This window comes from Eutrema salsugineum, unplaced genomic scaffold (assembly GCF_000478725.1).
Source record: "Eutrema salsugineum unplaced genomic scaffold, Eutsalg1_0 scaffold_1, whole genome shotgun sequence".
Classification (NCBI taxonomy): domain Eukaryota; kingdom Viridiplantae; phylum Streptophyta; class Magnoliopsida; order Brassicales; family Brassicaceae; genus Eutrema; species Eutrema salsugineum.
The window spans coordinates 13,540,763-13,558,947 of record NW_006256909.1 but is presented as its reverse complement, the minus strand read 5'-3'; the positions used below and the strand labels follow the sequence as shown (position 1 = coordinate 13,558,947).

Below are 18,185 nucleotides of genomic sequence, written 5' to 3'. Positions count from 1 at the left end.
AAGTCGGTATGTTGCTCAAATCCTTCTGGTTAGTTCGGTATGCTCCATGAAAGGCATATATGTTCTTGCTGAGTCCTCTCCAACAGGAGCAGTGAGTTTGATTGAACTCTGGTTCAACTACATCATAATAGCAAAACAATTGAGTTCTCAAGGGTTCTTGCGATCGTAGTTTTGCCAATCCCTGAGGAACCTAGGTCTCTAAACAACTCCAATTATGAAATCTGTCCCTCAAAAAAATAAATCAATCGTATATATCTATTGAAACTAAAAAACCCATCCAAAAGAAACAAGAATATTTCTTTATTCCAATCCCTTAAATATCTCTTTCGAAATCTCAAATATGTCAGAAACCATGTCAAATATATCAGAAATTATCTCAATTGCTTGGGAAGTCACTTCGTGAATGCGTTCCACAGAATGCTCCTCCAACACACGCTCGTATCCTGTAGTTATAATGATCCTGCTTCCTGGTCCAAACCACTCGCACTTCCCAGCCAACTCTTGGAGTTGTTCAACGTCATCGACATCATCCAGGACGAGAAGAACCTTCTTGCCACGTAACCTTCGCTTCACTGCATCTTTGCTAATGCACAGTGCATTCAAAGGGGATTTAGGGAAAACCTCAGACATGATCTGCTTCCGCAAATGTGATACACCATGTCTTTGGAGTTCACCACTCACGTCTTGTAAGAAGCAACGAGCAGGAAACTGACTTGAGAGGCCTTCGAAGATATGCTTAGTGATGGTGGTTATGTCTTTGCCATCTACGCCCCAGACTCCTACCATTTGAACATCTTCAGAGTCCATTGATAAGAGAGATTCTATGCAACGCTTGTGGTAACTCAGAACCTCATCCAATTCAGTTCTTTCGTCTGATGGTTCTGGCTCTGAGTATAACCTGTCACGAAGATCTTGAACAACATTCTGTACAAGCTTCGAGTCCTCGTTCCTGCGTCAAGCACAACATAACAGAGAAATCTATATAGTTTCTATCATGGTAGTTTCAAAACTGAAAACTGATAAATTGATGAAAGTAAGAACACAAAAGTGTTTAGGAAGAATTATAATAGTCTTATAAGAATAATATTATAAGTTACATAGAGATAAATCTAAACCTAATGATAAACCTAAATGTAACTAATATATTTAAAGGTAAAGGTAAATTTACTAAACTAAGATATTGGTAAATATCCATAATCTTTTAGATCTTTCTTCATCTTCATGAATTTCATATTCTCACCGATCTCCCAAAAAAAACTCTTTGTCATATAAATTCAAGAATCAAATTTGAGAAAGCAAGACAATGCACCTGCATTTGGAATCCCAGCCAGAGATGTTACCAACGGTAGCCAAAGCACTTCTCCATGGCTTCACCGTCTCCTTACCAAACCTCGGCTCATGCTTCTCAAAAGCTTTGCTGAAACACCCAGTTCGGCTCTTCAAGTTTGATGGGTCGATTTCGTAGAATATAGGGATCAATTGGAGCCGTTTCTTCTCAGCTAAATCGACCATAAGCGAAAGCTCTCTCAAGCACCAATGAGAGTCAGCGTATCCCTCTGAAATCACGACGATTGCGAATCGCGACTGGTTTATCGCTTCTTCGAGTGCTTCCCAAATGACATCGCCTCTCTGAAGATCTCTGTCGTCATGGAAAGTTTTGATTCCTTCTTCGTTGAGAGCATCGTTTAGATGGCTCACCAGTTTTTTCCGAACATCTGCTCCTCTGAAACTGAGGAAGACATCGTACTCCCACAGATATCGAGACAGTGAATTCTCCGCCTCTGTTGCTAAAGAAGCTGCCATGTAAGCAAAAGGAGTCGCACAATATTCGAAGGGAAGTTTTTTTAGCGTGGTGCTGGATCAATTAAGAGAAGAAGCCACCTTACTTCGGATTTGTCTAAAATTTGTGTGTTTCCTAAAAACTCTTGGAAATTTTGGGACAAGAGGCTAGTTGTGTGTATTAAGCTTTTTTATAGGTTTTCTCGGAAGGTCGATTCACTTACGCGTGAGGCTTGAACTGCAAGTTCGACGTTGTTTGTTCCATCGTAATCGTAGCAAGAAATTAAATAGAAATTAATACACATCGTCTAGTTGACCTTTTGTTGGAAGGATCGATTGACTTCAGTGATAAAAATTGCAACGACTTATCTACATCAAAGAAGAAGAAGGCGCGTTTAATTTGACCCCATGAGCTAAGCACGTAACCAAAAACAATTAGGAACACATATAAATAAAATGATTACTAATTTAAAATTAAAATTTGGAAGGCATATAAATAACGAATAACTATTAACTATTGTTAACTATTATTAACTATCACTAATGTTATTTTATAGTTTTTGTTAACTATTTTTCAAATTTACTCTTTATCCAAAAAACAAGGAAATAACTTTTGTTTTTAAACCACTTTAAATAAATTATTCGTATATTAAATAGGGTTATACTAGTCTAACTATATAGTCAGTCATCTGTGGGATGCACAATTTGTACTATATTGTATATATGGTGCACTAAAATGCATTAAAAATGATACTTTTGGTTTTGTTTTCTCGTTTACTAAATATAAAAATATATAGTAAAGTTTAACTCATTTGTATTTACTGTAAAAAAAAACTCATTGTATATTTTTTTATTATAACTAGTAGAAAATAGTGTTTTTTATCAAAATAATTTTATGTGAAATCTATATTTTTAGATGAACATACTCGATTTTTGGTGGAAACCTAAAGAAAAAAAAATCCACAGTGAAATCTACAATGAGTAGAAAAAGCAAACAACAGAGATTTGTAGATGAACATACTTGATTTTTGGTCGAAACCTAAAAAAAAAAATTAAACATTTTAAAATCTACAATTAGATCACCATTCGATTGTTATAATTATTTTCCTAAATATCTAATAATTTTTATAATAATTAGAACCAAAAATTATTTAGTAAGTTACAAATTAAGTAAATATGGTTTCCAAAACCAAAAATAAAGTTAAATTTTAATATTATATTTTGTCACAAACTGTTAATATTTTAGATAAATAGTATTCTCTTGGTTGAAGTGTGAACTTCTTTTTAAACTTAGCAATAAAACTTACTCTCTCATTTTCACTTTTTTAGTGAAACAGTTCCATATACAATTTATATCAGTCAATCATTACTTTTCAAACTAGATAGTAATCTACTTTACTTAGAATGAGATATCTATAATTTTTTTTGTAATATCTAAGTTCAAAAAAAAATATGGATAATAAAAACTTAATATTCTAAAACAAATATATTATATTTTTAAAATGTGCTTCTCAAATAATAATATAAAATAATAATTATCAAACTCAAATTTAGAAAAGATAGATGTGGTACATGTGCTGCATTATTAAATATTCCTTTTCCAATGGCAATATTGTCATAACTCATAACAATGGTGGTTCTTTTTCATCTCCAGTTAACCAGAGGTTCCGTTTCATTACCTGTGGAATCGCTTATCTTCTCAAGTTCCCAAAATAGATCAATCAGAATGTCATGTTTTTTTCCGATTTTACCGTCTCTCTTCTTTAAGCTGAGGAACTCGACACAGCAACCAACTCACTGTTCTTGAAATCCGTTTGTTTACATTTATAATCCTGTCTTTCATTGATGATCTTCTGTTATGTCTCTCCGAGGATTAAATACTTAGACGGCAAATCCGAGTCCACGAGCATTCATCAACTATCTAGAGCTCCGTTTTCTCTTGTATTTCCGGACATACCGAGTGAGAAACCCTTTCAGGAAGTCCATATCACGATTGTGCAACTCAAGTGCTTCCTCTTCAGAGAGGACTCCATATTTTTCTATTGACGTGCCATATAAATCCAACCTTCTCATTTCCCCTGCAACCTGTGGGATCTCAGTGATACTAATGCATCCTCGCAGATAAAGCAACTTCAGCTTTTTCAGGTTTCTCAACGAGTGAGGGAGATTATGGAGCCTCTTGCACTCGGACATGTCAAGACACAAGAGATTCACCTTATCGCCTATCCAAGAGGGCACTTCTTGGATCGGTGTTTCATTAAAGGACAGTATCTCTACTCCATTTCCAAGCAATGGAAATACTGTGATGTTGGGACAACAAGCAAGCGTTAGATGTATGAGTGAGTCCAAACTCCCTATGGTGTCAGGGAGATTCTTCAGTTTCTTGCAATGTGCTAAACGCAGCTCTACGAGCTTTGACAGACGGTCGATCGAATTGGGGACTACTTCGATTGATGTGTAGCTCAGTCCCAACTTTTCAATATCGTTGGAAACTAACGGAAATTCTTCTATATTCGTGCATCCGTCTAGATTAAGAGCTTTGAGGGACTTCAAGTAGATGTTAGGCGGGAGATTCTTGAGTTTCTTGCAATTTATCATGGACAGCGAAACTAACTTATCGAGATGACCAAGTGAAGAAGGGAGCTCAACTAAACTTTCGCAATCACAAAGGCGTAAACTATCGAGATTCCTTGCCTTGGAAAGGTCTGGGATTTCAATCAGATTTCTGCATCTGTTAAGGTTCATGTGTTTTAGACTCCCAAGGTCCTACCTCACAAAAGAAGCAAGATATTTGTTATCTTATCTATCAGTAGATGATCAAAACATAAACTCACAGTAACATTAAAGGAAATGAGAACACATAATAAAAGTAGTACCTGACTTCCGCTCCATAATGTTTCAACTGAGCTATCAAGGAGTATGAGCGTAACCAGATTTTCAGTGTTGAATCGTGAAGGCAATGACTTTAGAGTGTAACCCTCCCAGTGAAGGTATCTTAGTGAAGGGAGGTAGTCAAAATCATCGACCATGCACACTTTGCTCCCTTGAACAGTGAAATTATTATGAATTTTAAGAAATTTGAGATTGATCATCCTCTTAAACGTTGCTGGGTTAATGCAAAGCCCTGTTTCTTCAGCCATGTTGAGCAATATACTTTCAACCTCGATGTCTTTATTTCCCTGTCGAAACAATGTAATAGAGAGAGTACAACAGTCATCAGCACAAGATCACTAAAGAAGCCACAAATCTGCTCTTAAAGTAGGAATATCAAAGAAAACAAATGTTCATGCACTAGAGTTAGCTATAAACTCTCTCTGTCTTACCATATTTTCGGTGAACAAGCCTTTAACATCCAAAAAGTTCCACAGCATTTTACGCTTCCATGGTTTATCCAATTTTCCTTCACAAATGATATCTTTAGCCATGTCCTGAAGTAAATCATGAACCCATAGCCTCGTATTGTGAGACATACTAATTAGAGACTTCTCCATCAGAGTTACTAGCCTTGGTTCAGACTTAATCACAAAAGGGTCCAGTGCCATTATCGCTCGATCCATATATTCCCCGTTGAAACAACCGGAAACATAAAGAAACACAATTTTTTCATGCTCATCGAGAGCATCATAACTTAGTTTTAACCTATTCGAGATAGATTTATCAAGGCTGTTCTTCAGTATACATAGCTTATCTTCCCAAAACGCTATTTTCCGGCCGTATAGAGATGCACCCATGACTCGAAGCGCTAATGGAAGACCACCAAGTTGCTCGACAATATCTAAACAGAGTTCTCTGAATTCTTCTTGTGGCCGATTCATTTTGAAAGCATGCTTACTAAATAGCTTAATTGCTTGGGTAGTCCAAAGAGGCTTCACTTCATAAACGCGTTTCACAGAATGCTCCTCCAAGACACGCTTGTCTCTTGTTGTTATAATGATCCTGCTTCCTGGTCCAAACCACTCGCACTTCCCAGCCAGTTCTTGCAGTTGTTGAACGTCATCGACATCATCGAGGACGAGAAGAACCTTCTTGCCACGTAACCTTCGCTTCATCGCATCAGAGTTGATGCACCGTGCATTAAGGGGGCTTTTGGGGAAGATTTCAGACATGATCTGCTTCCGCAAATGTGATGCACCATGTTTTTGGGAATCAGCTTTCACGTTTTCTACAAAGCAACGAGCAGGGAACTGACTCGAGAGGCCATCGAAAACATACTTAGCGATGGTTGTTTTCCCTCTGCCTCCCATACCCCAGACTCCTACCATTTGAACATCTTCAGAGTCCATTGATAAGAGAGACTCCATGCGTTTCTTATGGAAATACATCCCAACCAGTTCACTTGTTTCGTCTGATGGCTCTGAATCTGAGTATAACCTGTCACAAATATTTTGAACAATCTTCTGTACAAGCTTTGAGTCCTCGTTCCTGCGTCAAACCCAGCACAACAGAGAGATTACTAGCTAAACTCATCATCGTAGATCAAACAGCTAATTTCAAAACTCTTTATCATATGAGTTCAAGAATTGAAATTTTTAAGACAAATTTTTCAAAGAAAGCTTACTTTTTGGAATCCCAGCCAGAGATGTTACCAACTGTAGCCAAAGCACTTCTCCATCTACTCACCGTCTCCTGATCAAATCTCACCTCATGCTTCTCGAAAGCTTTCTTGAAACACCCGAATCGGCTCTTCAAAATTGACGGGTCAATTTCATAGAATACAGGGATCAATTCGAGGCGTTTCTTCTCGGCTAATTCGACCATAAACGAAAGCTCTCTCAAGCACCACTGAGACTCAGCGTACCCTTCGGAAATCACCACGATTGCGAATCGCGACTGGTTTATCCCTTCTTCGAGTGCTTCCCAGATGAAATCGCCTTTCTCAAGATTTCTGTCGTCATGGAAGGTTATGATTCCTTCTTCGTTGAGAGCTTCGTAGAGATGGCTGACGAATTTCTCCCGAACGTCTTCTCCTCTGAAACTGAGGAAGACATCGTACTTCCACAGAGATCGAGAAGATGAATCCTCCGATTCTGCTGCTAAAGAAACTGCCATGGAAGCAAAAGGAGTCGCACAATCCAAGAGAAGCTTCCACCTTAAGCTCGACGAATACTTAGGCTTGAGGCTTTGAGCTGCAAGTTCGACGTTGTTCGTTCGATTGTTAATCTAAATCGAAATTGCACATTCGGATTACGTCATCGTCTTGTTGTCGACATTTTGTTAGAAGAAGCTTTTTTTTTTTTGTCACCGAAGAAGAATCGATTTTTTAGGGATTGAAATTGCGACACTATCTACAGTACATCAAAGAAAGAAGAAGATAGTATGTTTAACTGAACCCATGTGCTAAACACGTGGCAATGAAAAATTGGCCATGAAAAAAACAGTGTCAAACAATAGAATAAGATAGAATTATCTGAAAAAAATATTATTTGAAAAAAAATATTTTGCAAGATGGAATTATTTTATAATGAAAATTTCAAACATATAAACCTTAAAATAACAACTTTACTTAAAACCATAAATTTTCTTTACACACAATATTATGAAAATAGTTAATATCAACAAATAGACCAACACATTATCCCTTAAATTAACTATCATAATAAATTAACATCATCATAGCTTGTCGATACATAATCACAAAGAGAAAAAAAAAACGTTTATATGTTTATATTTTTTATTTCATATAGATTATATAGTTTTCATTCTTTGATACATAGTTTCTATTTTTTTCTTATTTAACTTAATATTTTAATTTTATATTTTTCATTTAAAATTTGTACTTTTTCTTTTCTTTTTTTGTTGTTATTTTTGTTTTCTTGGAAAAATAAATAACTAAAAATTAAAAAGATTATTAATATGGCTTCTCATAAAATTAACACACTGATTTTAATTAAACCAGAAAAGAAATGTGTAGCAGGGAATTAATGGAAATATTATCTACCTAATGCAGAGAAAAGAAACTAATCTTATTTTGTTGAAACTTTTGGCTTAAGTATATGGACCCTAAGTAAATTAACATGAAATCTTGAAAGTTTTATGACAGATCAAGCGGTTTAAAGCCACACTTGCGTTAATGGTGTGTCAATAAACTCACTACATCAAAGATGATTATTAAACTATTATTAATCAAAATGTTCAATAGCCAACAAACAAAAAAAAAATCCTAACTGCATAATGCCCAAATGTGAAGTTTTCTTGCATCTCGTAAATTCACACAAACAACATTAATCAATATATAACATTATTAAACTTTTCATCTTTATTGCATATTAAAGTTTTTGATGAAAAAAGTCTTATAATCAGACGATGGATAACATGAGAAGAACAAATCAAATGGCTTTAACTAGTTGATTGAGTTTGGCCGCTCACGTTGGATAAGCCTACTTCATCTATAGAGCCAGGTAGATTCTCTCTTTCCGCCATTATTCTTTTGGTGGATTCATAGTACGTAGCATACAATATTAACTGAACAAGCCCAAATACACATCCAATTCCATTTGGTATCTGAAAAAAGTCCATTACGAAAACAATTGTAAAAATACTCATTTTATTCAAAAGAAATAACAACAAAAGAAACAACTAGATCAACCATTTAGAGTGAGTTATGTTTAAATAACAAATGTTATATTATTTAAATCATGAATTTTTAAAAAGGTTTTTAAAATTCAGAAACATAGGCTGTAAAATTTCTGAATGTTGCTTAATATCCAGTGTTATTAAACGAGAAAACAAATTAAATGAAATTTTTAAAGTTGTGTTATTAAGGAGTTTTTTAGTTAACAATATCAAGATCCAAACTCCATGGTTTTATGTGAGGTTGTAGATAAATAACAAATTATAACAACTTCTCCAAATCCACTCAAACCCATTAAAAAAAAAATTAAAAATCAAATCATTCCAAATGTTTGGTTGAATACCACCCTTTCAAAATTACAACTCAAAAAAAGAAAATCCAAAATACCATCAAATTGATTGAACCAATACTCAATTGTCTTCTAAGTTACATACACGACTACTACATTCAAACTTCTATTAACGGATTTTTTTTCTTTAAAAATAATTTCTTACCATTGGATACTAAAAAAAAAAACCTTCATTCCATAAAAATTGAGAAGATGACCGGGATCTTTACATTGGATGGGTAGAAAGTACAGGCGAAGTAAAAAATATATACATAGTCATGAGACAAAAAAGAATCTAAAAGAATTCTCTATGCCTTCAACACCAAGGAACAAATCACAGAGACCTAAGAAGTAATTCACATTTACCATTCATAATTCTGTTACCTCCTTTACTTTTAACTAATCCAAGACTCAACTTGTTAAACGACTGTTAGTTCTAATTTGAAGTGGCAAATATTAGGCATTGGCTAAAGTGGAGTCAATATCACTTCCCCATGAAGACTTGAATCAAACCAAATAAGAAGGCAAAGTTAAACCAAGTGTTGTCTTGCTCTTTACAGCTTACAGACCTAAGCCTAAACTAATATCAATATGACCATAACTTTGATTTCCCATCCAAATCTTCTTTGACTCAGTTGAAACCAACTCTAATATAAGCCTTAGCTAACCGCCATGAGAATGATGCAGTTACCAATTCATCAACCAACATCAAGCCAGTAGCAATGGAGAATAGTTTTTTATAGGTGAATCATAAAAATTATTATCATAATATCTATTCTATGATTTTTGTTATTAAATACTGAACAAAGTTTTTAATAGGTGAATCATTAAATTTTGATGAAAGAAAAAGAGAAAAAAATACTCACAGCCATGAATGGGTCAAAACGGCTACCGATATCCAAACACCAGCGTTTAGAAAACCAGCTACCGATATCCAAAACGGCATGAACTCCAAGCTTTTTGTTTTTATTACCGTTTTCTTCAATTTTTTCCACATAATTATTTCGCCAAAAAAACGATTAATTTAAGTTAGAAAGATATACCACCACAATTTAGTCAAAAATAGATTGCCATTAAACTATTTTAAAACGTCATAGACGCACCATTCAACATTAGCTAACAAGAGCGTGTCATAAAACGTACCATGACAGACAATGGAGCAATATACATAATAGTGTTGAAAACGCAACATACGATCCCAACGCTGAAGGTCCTTTGATCGGTAGTGTGTTGGAGAGTTAAAACCAAAACGGCGAGGATAGCTACAAAGACAGCCTCAACCGCTAAAACAACTGCTATTACCAATCGCTGGTTTTGGTGTTCACAGAAAACGAAAAAGATGGTAAGGAAAACGATTGCAGTCACAACCCCTATACCACTTACTGAAACGATCAATGTGCTATCAGGATGCACTATAGGGAGTCCTTAGAGAAGTCGAACCAAACAGTTTATGAGAGTTGCCAAACGTGGCATTGGTGAGTATTTTTCCACTGACTTTTTCTTCACTATCCCTATAATCGTTGGCCTGTACGATTGTGGCATTACATGTAAATAGAATAACTTTTTTTTTAGAAGGTAATCAAGTAATTTTAAATTTTCAACTCTCTCTCCATTTCATTGTTAAAAGTTTTTGCATACAGATTAATTAAGAATCATTTTATTTTTGATTTTTTTTAAAAAAAAAAACTAAAACATCATTTGTTATCCACCTAAACATAATTCAAACCAATGATAAAATAATATGCAAAATACAAATTGATCAAAAATTTTTAAAACTAATTAATTTTGCATTGAAAGTTGAAAATATATTATAGTTTAAAACAATTCTATATGTAAATGGAGGGAGTATATTTCTTTTGATAAAAAAAGATCTAATTATTTTAAATCATAAGAAATCATTGCATTTGGTAACAAAGAACATGAATTATTTAAGAAAGTTACATAAAAATATATTCTTTGCATATACTCCCTCCATTTTTATATAGATGATGTTATAGAGAAAAAAAAACTGTTTTAAATTAGATGACATTTCCAACTTTCAATGCAAAATTAATTAGTTTTTTTTTAATTTATTTTGACCATTTGTATTCTATATATTGTTTTACTATTGGTTAAATTATATTTAGGTAAATAATAAATGAGTTTAAGTTTAGAAAAATAAAATTAAATGATTCCTATATCTATATACAAAAACCTTAAATATCATCTATTTTCAAACAAGAGGAGTAATATATACGGATACATATTCACACAAACCCGGCCTAACAAAATAAGGCAGAGATGCCCAATGCTATTTAAAAAATATATATATATATATATATTTGTATAGAGAGCTCATTATTAGAGAAAATAAACTTGGTAAAGTCCAAACAATAAACAATTTAGTATGAGTTGAGGTATTTTTTTGAGAAAATATATTAAATAAGGGTCCAAATTATATACTTTTAATGTTACTAAGATTTAAAAGAATCATTTATTATGTGAAAATTTGTTAAAGGGTCCAAATTTTTTTTTTTTGTCGTCCTGGGGCCTTTAAATCGTTGTCCAAGCCTGTTTTTACAGAAAAACTAATACTTAGCAAAAAGTCAATTCAAAACCATCACCATTCAAAAATATTATCTGGAAATTAACTAGGAACACCCTTCATAGTTCATACTAATGCTTCCTGGTACCAAAAATAATTATTTCTGTTAATTTTAATGTAAGAGATTTACAAATAAATTATATATGTATATATATATATATTATAATACATGAGAAAAGTATCAGTTTGTTAAAAATAAATTAAAAAAGTGAAAAACCAATCTAATATCTTTCAAAAGGAACATGCATGTCTTGAATCAACTTTGGTTTCCTTTAGGAAAGTTAGTTATAATTTAAATGATTCTATGAACCACCCTTCGATATATTTTGTTTCAGTGTTTCTGGATGGAGTAATTTTATAGCGAAAACTTACATCGGTGACAGGTACATACAAATAGCGACGATGTTTCCTGCAAACATGATCATTCCAAATAAAAACAAAAATTAAAATTAAAATGAAAGCCATTAAAATTGTTAAAAAAAATATATGTGAACAATCATGTCTAACCTATCACTACCACAATCTGCCGAATAAGGTTCACTTGTGAAAACATCATATTGTGATGATGAGGTTGATAGTAATTGTGAATAAGAAAAAGAAGAAGATGAAACTAGTGAAATGATTTGAGAAGTTGGGGGAGACTGATTGGTTTTTTCACTCGACGGCTGTGAATGTATTTAAAAAAAAAAAAAAACAGACCTATAGGGTTATTTGTATTGTTAAAGCCGTAGTCAAATTTGTTTTGTTATGTCTTTATTGCTTTTTTCTTTTTAGAGGCAGATTTATTACTAAACATTTATGACAGTTTGACCCCCAAAAAAGAGAGGCCGATTTATGTGAACAGTTGGCAATAAGAAAAAATATGTGTCTTTTTTATCTTCTACCGAACGTAAATGTTTTTTTTTTATTAAGAGCAGTGATTAATTAGGAAATCAGTTTAACTTAGAAAAAATAACAAAAACTAGGAAATCAGTTTAGACACAGTGTTAGGAAAGCAGCAGTGCTTATCAAACACAGTGTTAAAAATGAGATGATTTTAAATTAATAATTAAATAATATTTAAGCATTTCTTTTAGAGTTGCTACCATTGAACATGGTCTTTTATATTTTGACTACTGAGACTTGCAAGACGAGCCTTGGCAAATGTTTCAGCATCACTTCGTCCTGGAGGCATATTTATCAGAACAATGCCAGATGCTGGAACAAGAGCTGCGCGAAGAAATAACAACGAGAACATGAACATATTTGAAATACGGTATGTTGTATATCAGCAACGAGAACTAACTGTCTAAAAGGCTAGAGTGTTCAAACAATGCCACTTTTCAACATTAGTCTAGAGTCTAGTTTGTCGTTTTTTCTACTGTTTGATATTTTTTGTTGATTAAATAATTTTAATATTTTAACAGATTTAACGTAATTCTTCTGTTATATATTTAGAGTTTCTATCACGCTGACCCACTTTCTCACTTTTTATTACAAGTTTAGTGACTTTAAAAAATAAGGGGACTTTGACAACTGTTTGTATTTTCGAAAGAGCAAGTTTACCCTCATCTCTAAATTACCTTTGTCCAGTTTTACTGCTTGGGTTAATATGAAGAATAAACTCTCATCTCCATCTCCATCTCCACCTTTTTTTGTTGCCCGGCGTTTTCTGTGTGGTGGTTCTGTTTAGGTAGTAAACTCCAAGGAAATTATCTCTGCTGTTTCTCAGCGAAATTATTTTGTTGCCCGGCTCTTACTAATCGAAAGGAGTACACAAGAGCGCTTTCTCATCCCAACTAATCGAAAGAAATACACCACCGACGATAATCGAAAGAAGTACACCACCGACAATCGGTTTTGGTTGATTGAGTTTTGTGTTCGATGTTTTCGTCGACTTCGTTTTTATCGGAATATCAAGCTTTATTCGTCGACAGCGTTTCTATCACCGATGTGGTCGCTGTATGCGTAACCTTGGATCATAGTTTATGGAATAGAGTTGATGGACAGTTTTGTTGTCTAGCCACTTAAAATTGTGCCGTCCTATAAGTACGTCTCTGCATTTGGTTTTGTTTTTGTAACCTAAAGATGGCAGCCGCTGAAGCCGAAGCCTTTAGGGTACTTCCCACATACATCCGACGACTGAAAATCGCCAATCCAGGTTCCGTTGCTGATATAGGGACCGAAACGTTCGGTGAAGGCAGGGTTAGATTTAAAAATTTGTTTTTGTCTTTTGGAGCAACCTACATTGGTTTCCGGATGATTAGGGATGTCATAGTCTTAAACAAGAGAAAGATGGGTGGCCAGTTTAAACTAGTACTACTAACAGCTTGTGGTGAGGACGCAAATTTCAAGGTATACCCTTTAGCTTTTGGTATAGTACTTATGGAGAACCTGGACTCGTGGTTGTGGTTTCTCAAGAAGCTGGAAGAACTGATTCCTGACACCACTAAGCTTTGCATTGTCTCCCCGTTACGTGGCCCTGTTAGGCAAGCTAAGAAGATGGTATATCCTTTGTCACATGATTGGATCTGTCTTAAACATCTTAGTAGTTATGTTGATTGGCGTTTCGGGAACACCGAACTTGGAGAATTGGTAAGTGCTGCAGGTAAAGCGTATACAAGCTGGCGTTTTACAGAGCTATTCCAACAGATTAATGATTTGAGTAAGCCATGTTGGGAGTACTTAAAAAACCTGGGTGTGAAGCACTGGTGTCGGGCTCATTCCGAGGTGGTGTGTTACGATATGCTGTCAACAACAATGGATGAGCAAGTAGGATTAGATCTATGTGACTTTGTTGGGTTGGATATAATTAAGTTAGTAGAGGGTATTTTGAGTATGATGTGTAGGTGGTATAACTCCAGGAGAACGGAAGCCAATTCCCATATAGGAGTCTTAACGCTTGGTGTTATGCGTCTACTTAGGCTTAACCAGATTGTCAGTACGTACACCGAAATAGTTGACATTACGCATTTGAGTTGTGAGGTCTCTGGTACATTTGGTTGGAGGCATGTTGTTTATTTTTACGAGAAGTCATGTTCATGCAAAATATATGATAAGTTGGGTTTTCCATGTGGCCATGCAATAATGGGGGCGGATAGGCTTGGGATACCTTATGAAACTTTGGTGTCTGAATTTTTCCATACATTTGCTTGGAAAAAATCTTATCGATGTTTTATAAACCCAATCTCCCCGACATCAGAGACTCATTGTAATCCCATAACAGCATTGGAGCCTCCTTTACTTCCTTTAACATGTAGGTATTTGTAATGTTACATGAAATCGTGTCATTGGTATTGTATTTATTGTTGAGAACTTATATCTGTTTTGGTTTCATTGTAGGAACCTATAACTGTGGAGCTAGTGAAGAATAATGGAAGTGGATAACATAAAGGAAGTTTGGATGTGCCTTTCTTTTGTTAAATATTTTATTTCTTGCAATATTACTTAATAACATAATTGTATATTTATGTTCTAAGATTTTTGTTAAAAGTAACGAATATTGTGTTAAGGACAGTATATGATGCACCTAAAAACAACGAATGTCCATCAACGTATGTCCACAATGTTTTGGTAGCAATATAACGGCCCGCGGTGGTTAAGTGACATTTATCCACGGACCGGTGTACAAAATGAAAAGTACATAGAGTTTTAGGGGTGTTCGACAGTATATGATGCACCTAAACACAACGGATGTCCATCAACGTATGTCCACGATATTTGGTAGCGATATAACGGCCGGCGGTGGACAAGTAACACATTATCCACGGCACGTTGTATGAAAGGAAAAGTACATAGGAGTTTTAGTGTGTTGGTCAGGTTTTAAGGTTGAAATTTTTCCACGATTGTTTCTAGTAATATTATAATACGATCGTTGTTTATGTTTTGTTTAAGGAAACATTCTATTGTTTATTGAGTTTATTACATGGACCAACAGCAAATGAGGTATCCATTTTGTTCTTTTTTAAATTAACGTGGATGTGGATGGTTTAATAAACTATTACAGTTGACTAAACCTGTTCTGGGAAAATATTATTAAAGTAAGAGTGTTACTATGAAGAGTACGGTAATTGATTTGTGGTTGTAATCACACCTTTTATCCACTTGCTTGTGATGATTACGTGTCTAAATAACAAGTTAGTTGCAATTAAGTCAAAGGCAATCTGACGGTGAGCAGTAGAACACGTTTCAAGGGTGGTAGATATTGTATTTGCTTTTGGAGAGAAGTGTGCAGACGGAGGAGTTGTCCATAACTAAACCTAGTTTAGTAAGTGTGAGTGGTGGCTCTGAAGAAGTTTGCTAGGGTTCTTAGGTAAGTTTCTGAATTCTGTCTCAAAGTGAGATTTTATTTTTAAAAGAACATCATTCTTTATATTTTAGCATTGTTTACTCACTTAATTGTATTATTATTAATACACCAACTCGACCACCCTGCGATTTTCGTAATTGTTTGTGATTTACATTTTTTTTTGGTGGTCCATGTGCTTTAGGTTGAAATGGGTGAGCATTGTTTGGTCACGTGTGGTCAATGGATTTGTTCTGCTGAAGGGGTTTTCAACTTCGAGATTGACAAGACGAAAATGACGAGGGTAGTTCCCATTAGAGAAGAGATTGGTATTCAGGAGTTGAGCTCAACTATTCTGACAGCTTTCGGACATGTTTTAGATGGCAATACAACTGCTTTTCTAAGTTACTGGCCACCTGATACGACTGCAATGACTACCGGTATCAGGACACCGCCAGTTTATGTGGAAAACGATGGAGGTTTATGGTTTTTCTTCCAGCATCTACGAATAAATATGTCAATGAATTTGTTTGTTAGGTTTGATGAAACCGGTAGGAGTGAGAAGGCAGCTGAGATTTTGGAACTCTCTGGAGGTTTCAGAACACCGGTAATAACTAGCAAGAAAGACGGGTTTGTATCGAAAAGCAATGACTCTGCGTTGCTGTCGAGGAATGGCGAATCTGGTGTAGAAGATAGCGCTGGGGCGTTCGTTAATACTGGTTCAAAGGTGGGCATCAGTGGTGATATACCGGAACAAATAGTAGGAGAACGTTCAGTTCAAAAACCAGTGCATGGAAGAGTCATTCCTATGGTATTGGACTACGAAAGTGAGTTTGGAGATGAGGACCTTTTAACCCATGTTGACTACATGGAGAAGCTATATAGTGACAAAGTGAATAAGATGAAAAGTCCAGAGGAAGTATGGGTTGGTGAAAATGTAACAGTGCATGAGGGTTTGGACGACGAAGATGTTCTACCTGTTAACTATGACATGGATTTTTGGGGTCCGTTAATTGAGGAGGAGAAAGGCGGGACCGACATTGTAGATGTAATTTTAAGTGGAGGGGATAGTGGTACACCTGGTGATGCATCCGTTGATTCTGAAGGGTGGACACGAGCCGATGCTTTTGATCTGTTTAAAGGTGATGATGTCGGAGCAGGAGAGTCCAGTCGGGCGTCACCCCGTGAAGAATGGCCGAGTACACCTGTACCTGACATCAGTGGATCTACACCTGTGGAGGTGCGCACTATGACTGAGATTGACGTGGAGGAGTTTGACATTCCTCCTTTGTTCGATGATACTAAGTATGAGAGTGTTGACATGCCTGACTTAGACTTGTCTGGGGACGACGACCGTCTGTATGTGGGGAAGATTTACGCTAGCAAGGAGGAGTGTAGAATCGGCCTGGCTTTGTATGCTATTAAGCACATTTTCACATTTTATCAGTCGACCACGAAGAAGAATTATTTTGTAGTCAGCTGCACGGATCGGAAATGTGATTGGCGAATTCTCGCGCATGAAGTTAAAGATTGTGGATACTATGAACTCGTGAAGATGAATTTGAAACATATTTGTGCGTTTGAAATGCGTAACAAATTCGGGAAGAAGGCAACTTTTAGAATTATAGCCGCCGTATACAAATCGAAATATGGGAATCAAATGGGCCGAAGGCATTGTCGCTACAGCAGCTGGTATTGGAAGATCTGCGGGTTAATGCGTCATATATGAAATGCCACCGAGCAAAGGAATTTGCGGTTTTGGGAACGAGAGGGGAAGACAGTGATTCATATATGCGGCTTAGTCAGTATTTATATCTGATTAAGCTAGCTAACCCAGGTACTGTAACTGCATTGGAAACAGAGAACGATGATGATATTGTCCGATTCAAGTATTGTTTTCTGGCATTTGGGGCGTCGATACAGGGATTCAGGAAAGTGAGGCGTGTGCTCGTATTGGATGGAACTCATTTGACAGGAAGGTACAAAGGCGTTTTGATGACTTGTTGTGGACAAGATGCGAATTTCCAAGTGTTCCCATTAGCATTTGCTGTTGTTGATAGTGAAAATGATGCTGCGTGGACATGGTTCCTAGGTAATGTAGCTCGTTTGATTGCGGACAGCAAATGCCTAAGTATTATATCTGATCGTTGCCCTTCAATCTATGTTGCAAAGAGGAAAGTATTTCCATTGGCTCATCATGGGTGTTGCATTGTTCACCTGGAGCGAAATGTTGTTTCTAGATTTAAGAGCAAAGGTTTGGCTAAAATGGTTGGTTCAGCGGCATTTTGTTATAAACTTGGAGCTTTCAAGGAGGTTATGAGTACTATCCGTATTAAGAGCCCCGCGTGCGCAAAGTACCTTGATAGTATAGGGTCTGCTCACTGGAGTAGAGCTTATTTTAGCGGGAACCGATATAACCTAATGACTAGCAATGCCTGTGAGCAACTGAACAACGCTCTGAAGAAAGGCAGATCTTCACCAATAGTTGAGTTGTTGCAGTTTATTCAAGCAATGATGAGTAGATGGTTTGAGGCTAGAATAAAGAAAGCAAGGAAGAGGAGAGGTATGGTGAGTATTGAGGTTGACAAAGAGATGTTGGTTAATTTTGCAAATTGCAAAGGGAGTAAGCTTAACAATATATCTAATGTTAGTGTCAAAT

General features: G+C 35.6%; 4 protein-coding genes across 4 annotated transcripts; 1 reads left to right on the top strand and 3 right to left on the bottom strand.

Annotated features, from left to right (window-relative positions):
• Positions 1-233: 233 nt before the first annotated feature.
• On the bottom strand, positions 234-1,921 carry LOC18029312 (TMV resistance protein N). Its single transcript, XM_006414613.2, has 2 exons — positions 1,310-1,921; positions 234-949 (listed from the first exon to the last, which is right to left on the bottom strand). Exons 1-2 carry the CDS (start codon positions 1,801-1,803, stop codon positions 301-303), a joined length of 1,143 nt encoding a protein of 380 aa, XP_006414676.2. The 5' UTR covers positions 1,804-1,921; the 3' UTR covers positions 234-300.
• Positions 1,922-3,291: 1,370 nt separating this feature from the next.
• Positions 3,292-7,017, bottom strand: LOC18029311 (disease resistance protein RPS6). Its single transcript, XM_006414612.2, has 4 exons — positions 6,338-7,017; positions 5,103-6,201; positions 4,656-4,958; positions 3,292-4,545 (listed from the first exon to the last, which is right to left on the bottom strand). The coding sequence occupies exons 1-4, from the start codon at positions 6,826-6,828 to the stop codon at positions 3,697-3,699; spliced, it is 2,742 nt and encodes a 913-aa protein (XP_006414675.1). The 5' UTR covers positions 6,829-7,017; the 3' UTR covers positions 3,292-3,696.
• A 1,096-nt stretch (positions 7,018-8,113) lies between these two features.
• On the bottom strand, positions 8,114-11,818 carry LOC18029310 (bidirectional sugar transporter SWEET6). Its single transcript, XM_024149937.1, is given in 6 exon segments — positions 8,114-8,280; positions 9,545-9,564; positions 9,567-9,657; positions 9,822-10,203; positions 11,635-11,671; positions 11,770-11,818. Coding segments are annotated over 6 exon segments (744 nt in total). The 3' UTR covers positions 8,114-8,115.
• Positions 11,819-13,329: 1,511 nt separating this feature from the next.
• Positions 13,330-14,628, top strand: LOC18029309. The gene is made up of 3 exons (XM_024149087.1): positions 13,330-14,042; positions 14,091-14,226; positions 14,584-14,628. Exons 1-3 carry the CDS (start codon positions 13,330-13,332, stop codon positions 14,626-14,628), a joined length of 894 nt encoding a protein of 297 aa, XP_024004855.1.
• Positions 14,629-18,185: the final 3,557 nt, after the last annotated feature.

Coding starts and splice junctions, on each gene's coding strand:
- LOC18029312 (XM_006414613.2), bottom strand. CDS start 1,803: ATGGCAGCTTCTTTAGCAACAGAGGCGGAGAATTCACTGTCTCGATAT. Junction 950..1,309: donor GGCTGGGATTCCAAATGCAG/GTGCATTGTCTT, acceptor TGCTTGACGCAG/GAACGAGGACTCGAAGCTTG.
- LOC18029311 (XM_006414612.2), bottom strand. CDS start 6,828: ATGGCAGTTTCTTTAGCAGCAGAATCGGAGGATTCATCTTCTCGATCT. Junction 6,202..6,337: donor TCTGGCTGGGATTCCAAAAA/GTAAGCTTTCTT, acceptor GGTTTGACGCAG/GAACGAGGACTCAAAGCTTG. Junction 4,959..5,102: donor GCTTGTTCACCGAAAATATG/GTAAGACAGAGA, acceptor TTGTTTCGACAG/GGAAATAAAGACATCGAGGT.
- LOC18029309 (XM_024149087.1), top strand. CDS start 13,330: ATGGCAGCCGCTGAAGCCGAAGCCTTTAGGGTACTTCCCACATACATC. Junction 14,043..14,090: donor GATCTATGTGACTTTGTTGG/GTTGGATATAAT, acceptor TATGATGTGTAG/GTGGTATAACTCCAGGAGAA. Junction 14,227..14,583: donor TTACGCATTTGAGTTGTGAG/GTCTCTGGTACA, acceptor GTTTCATTGTAG/GAACCTATAACTGTGGAGCT.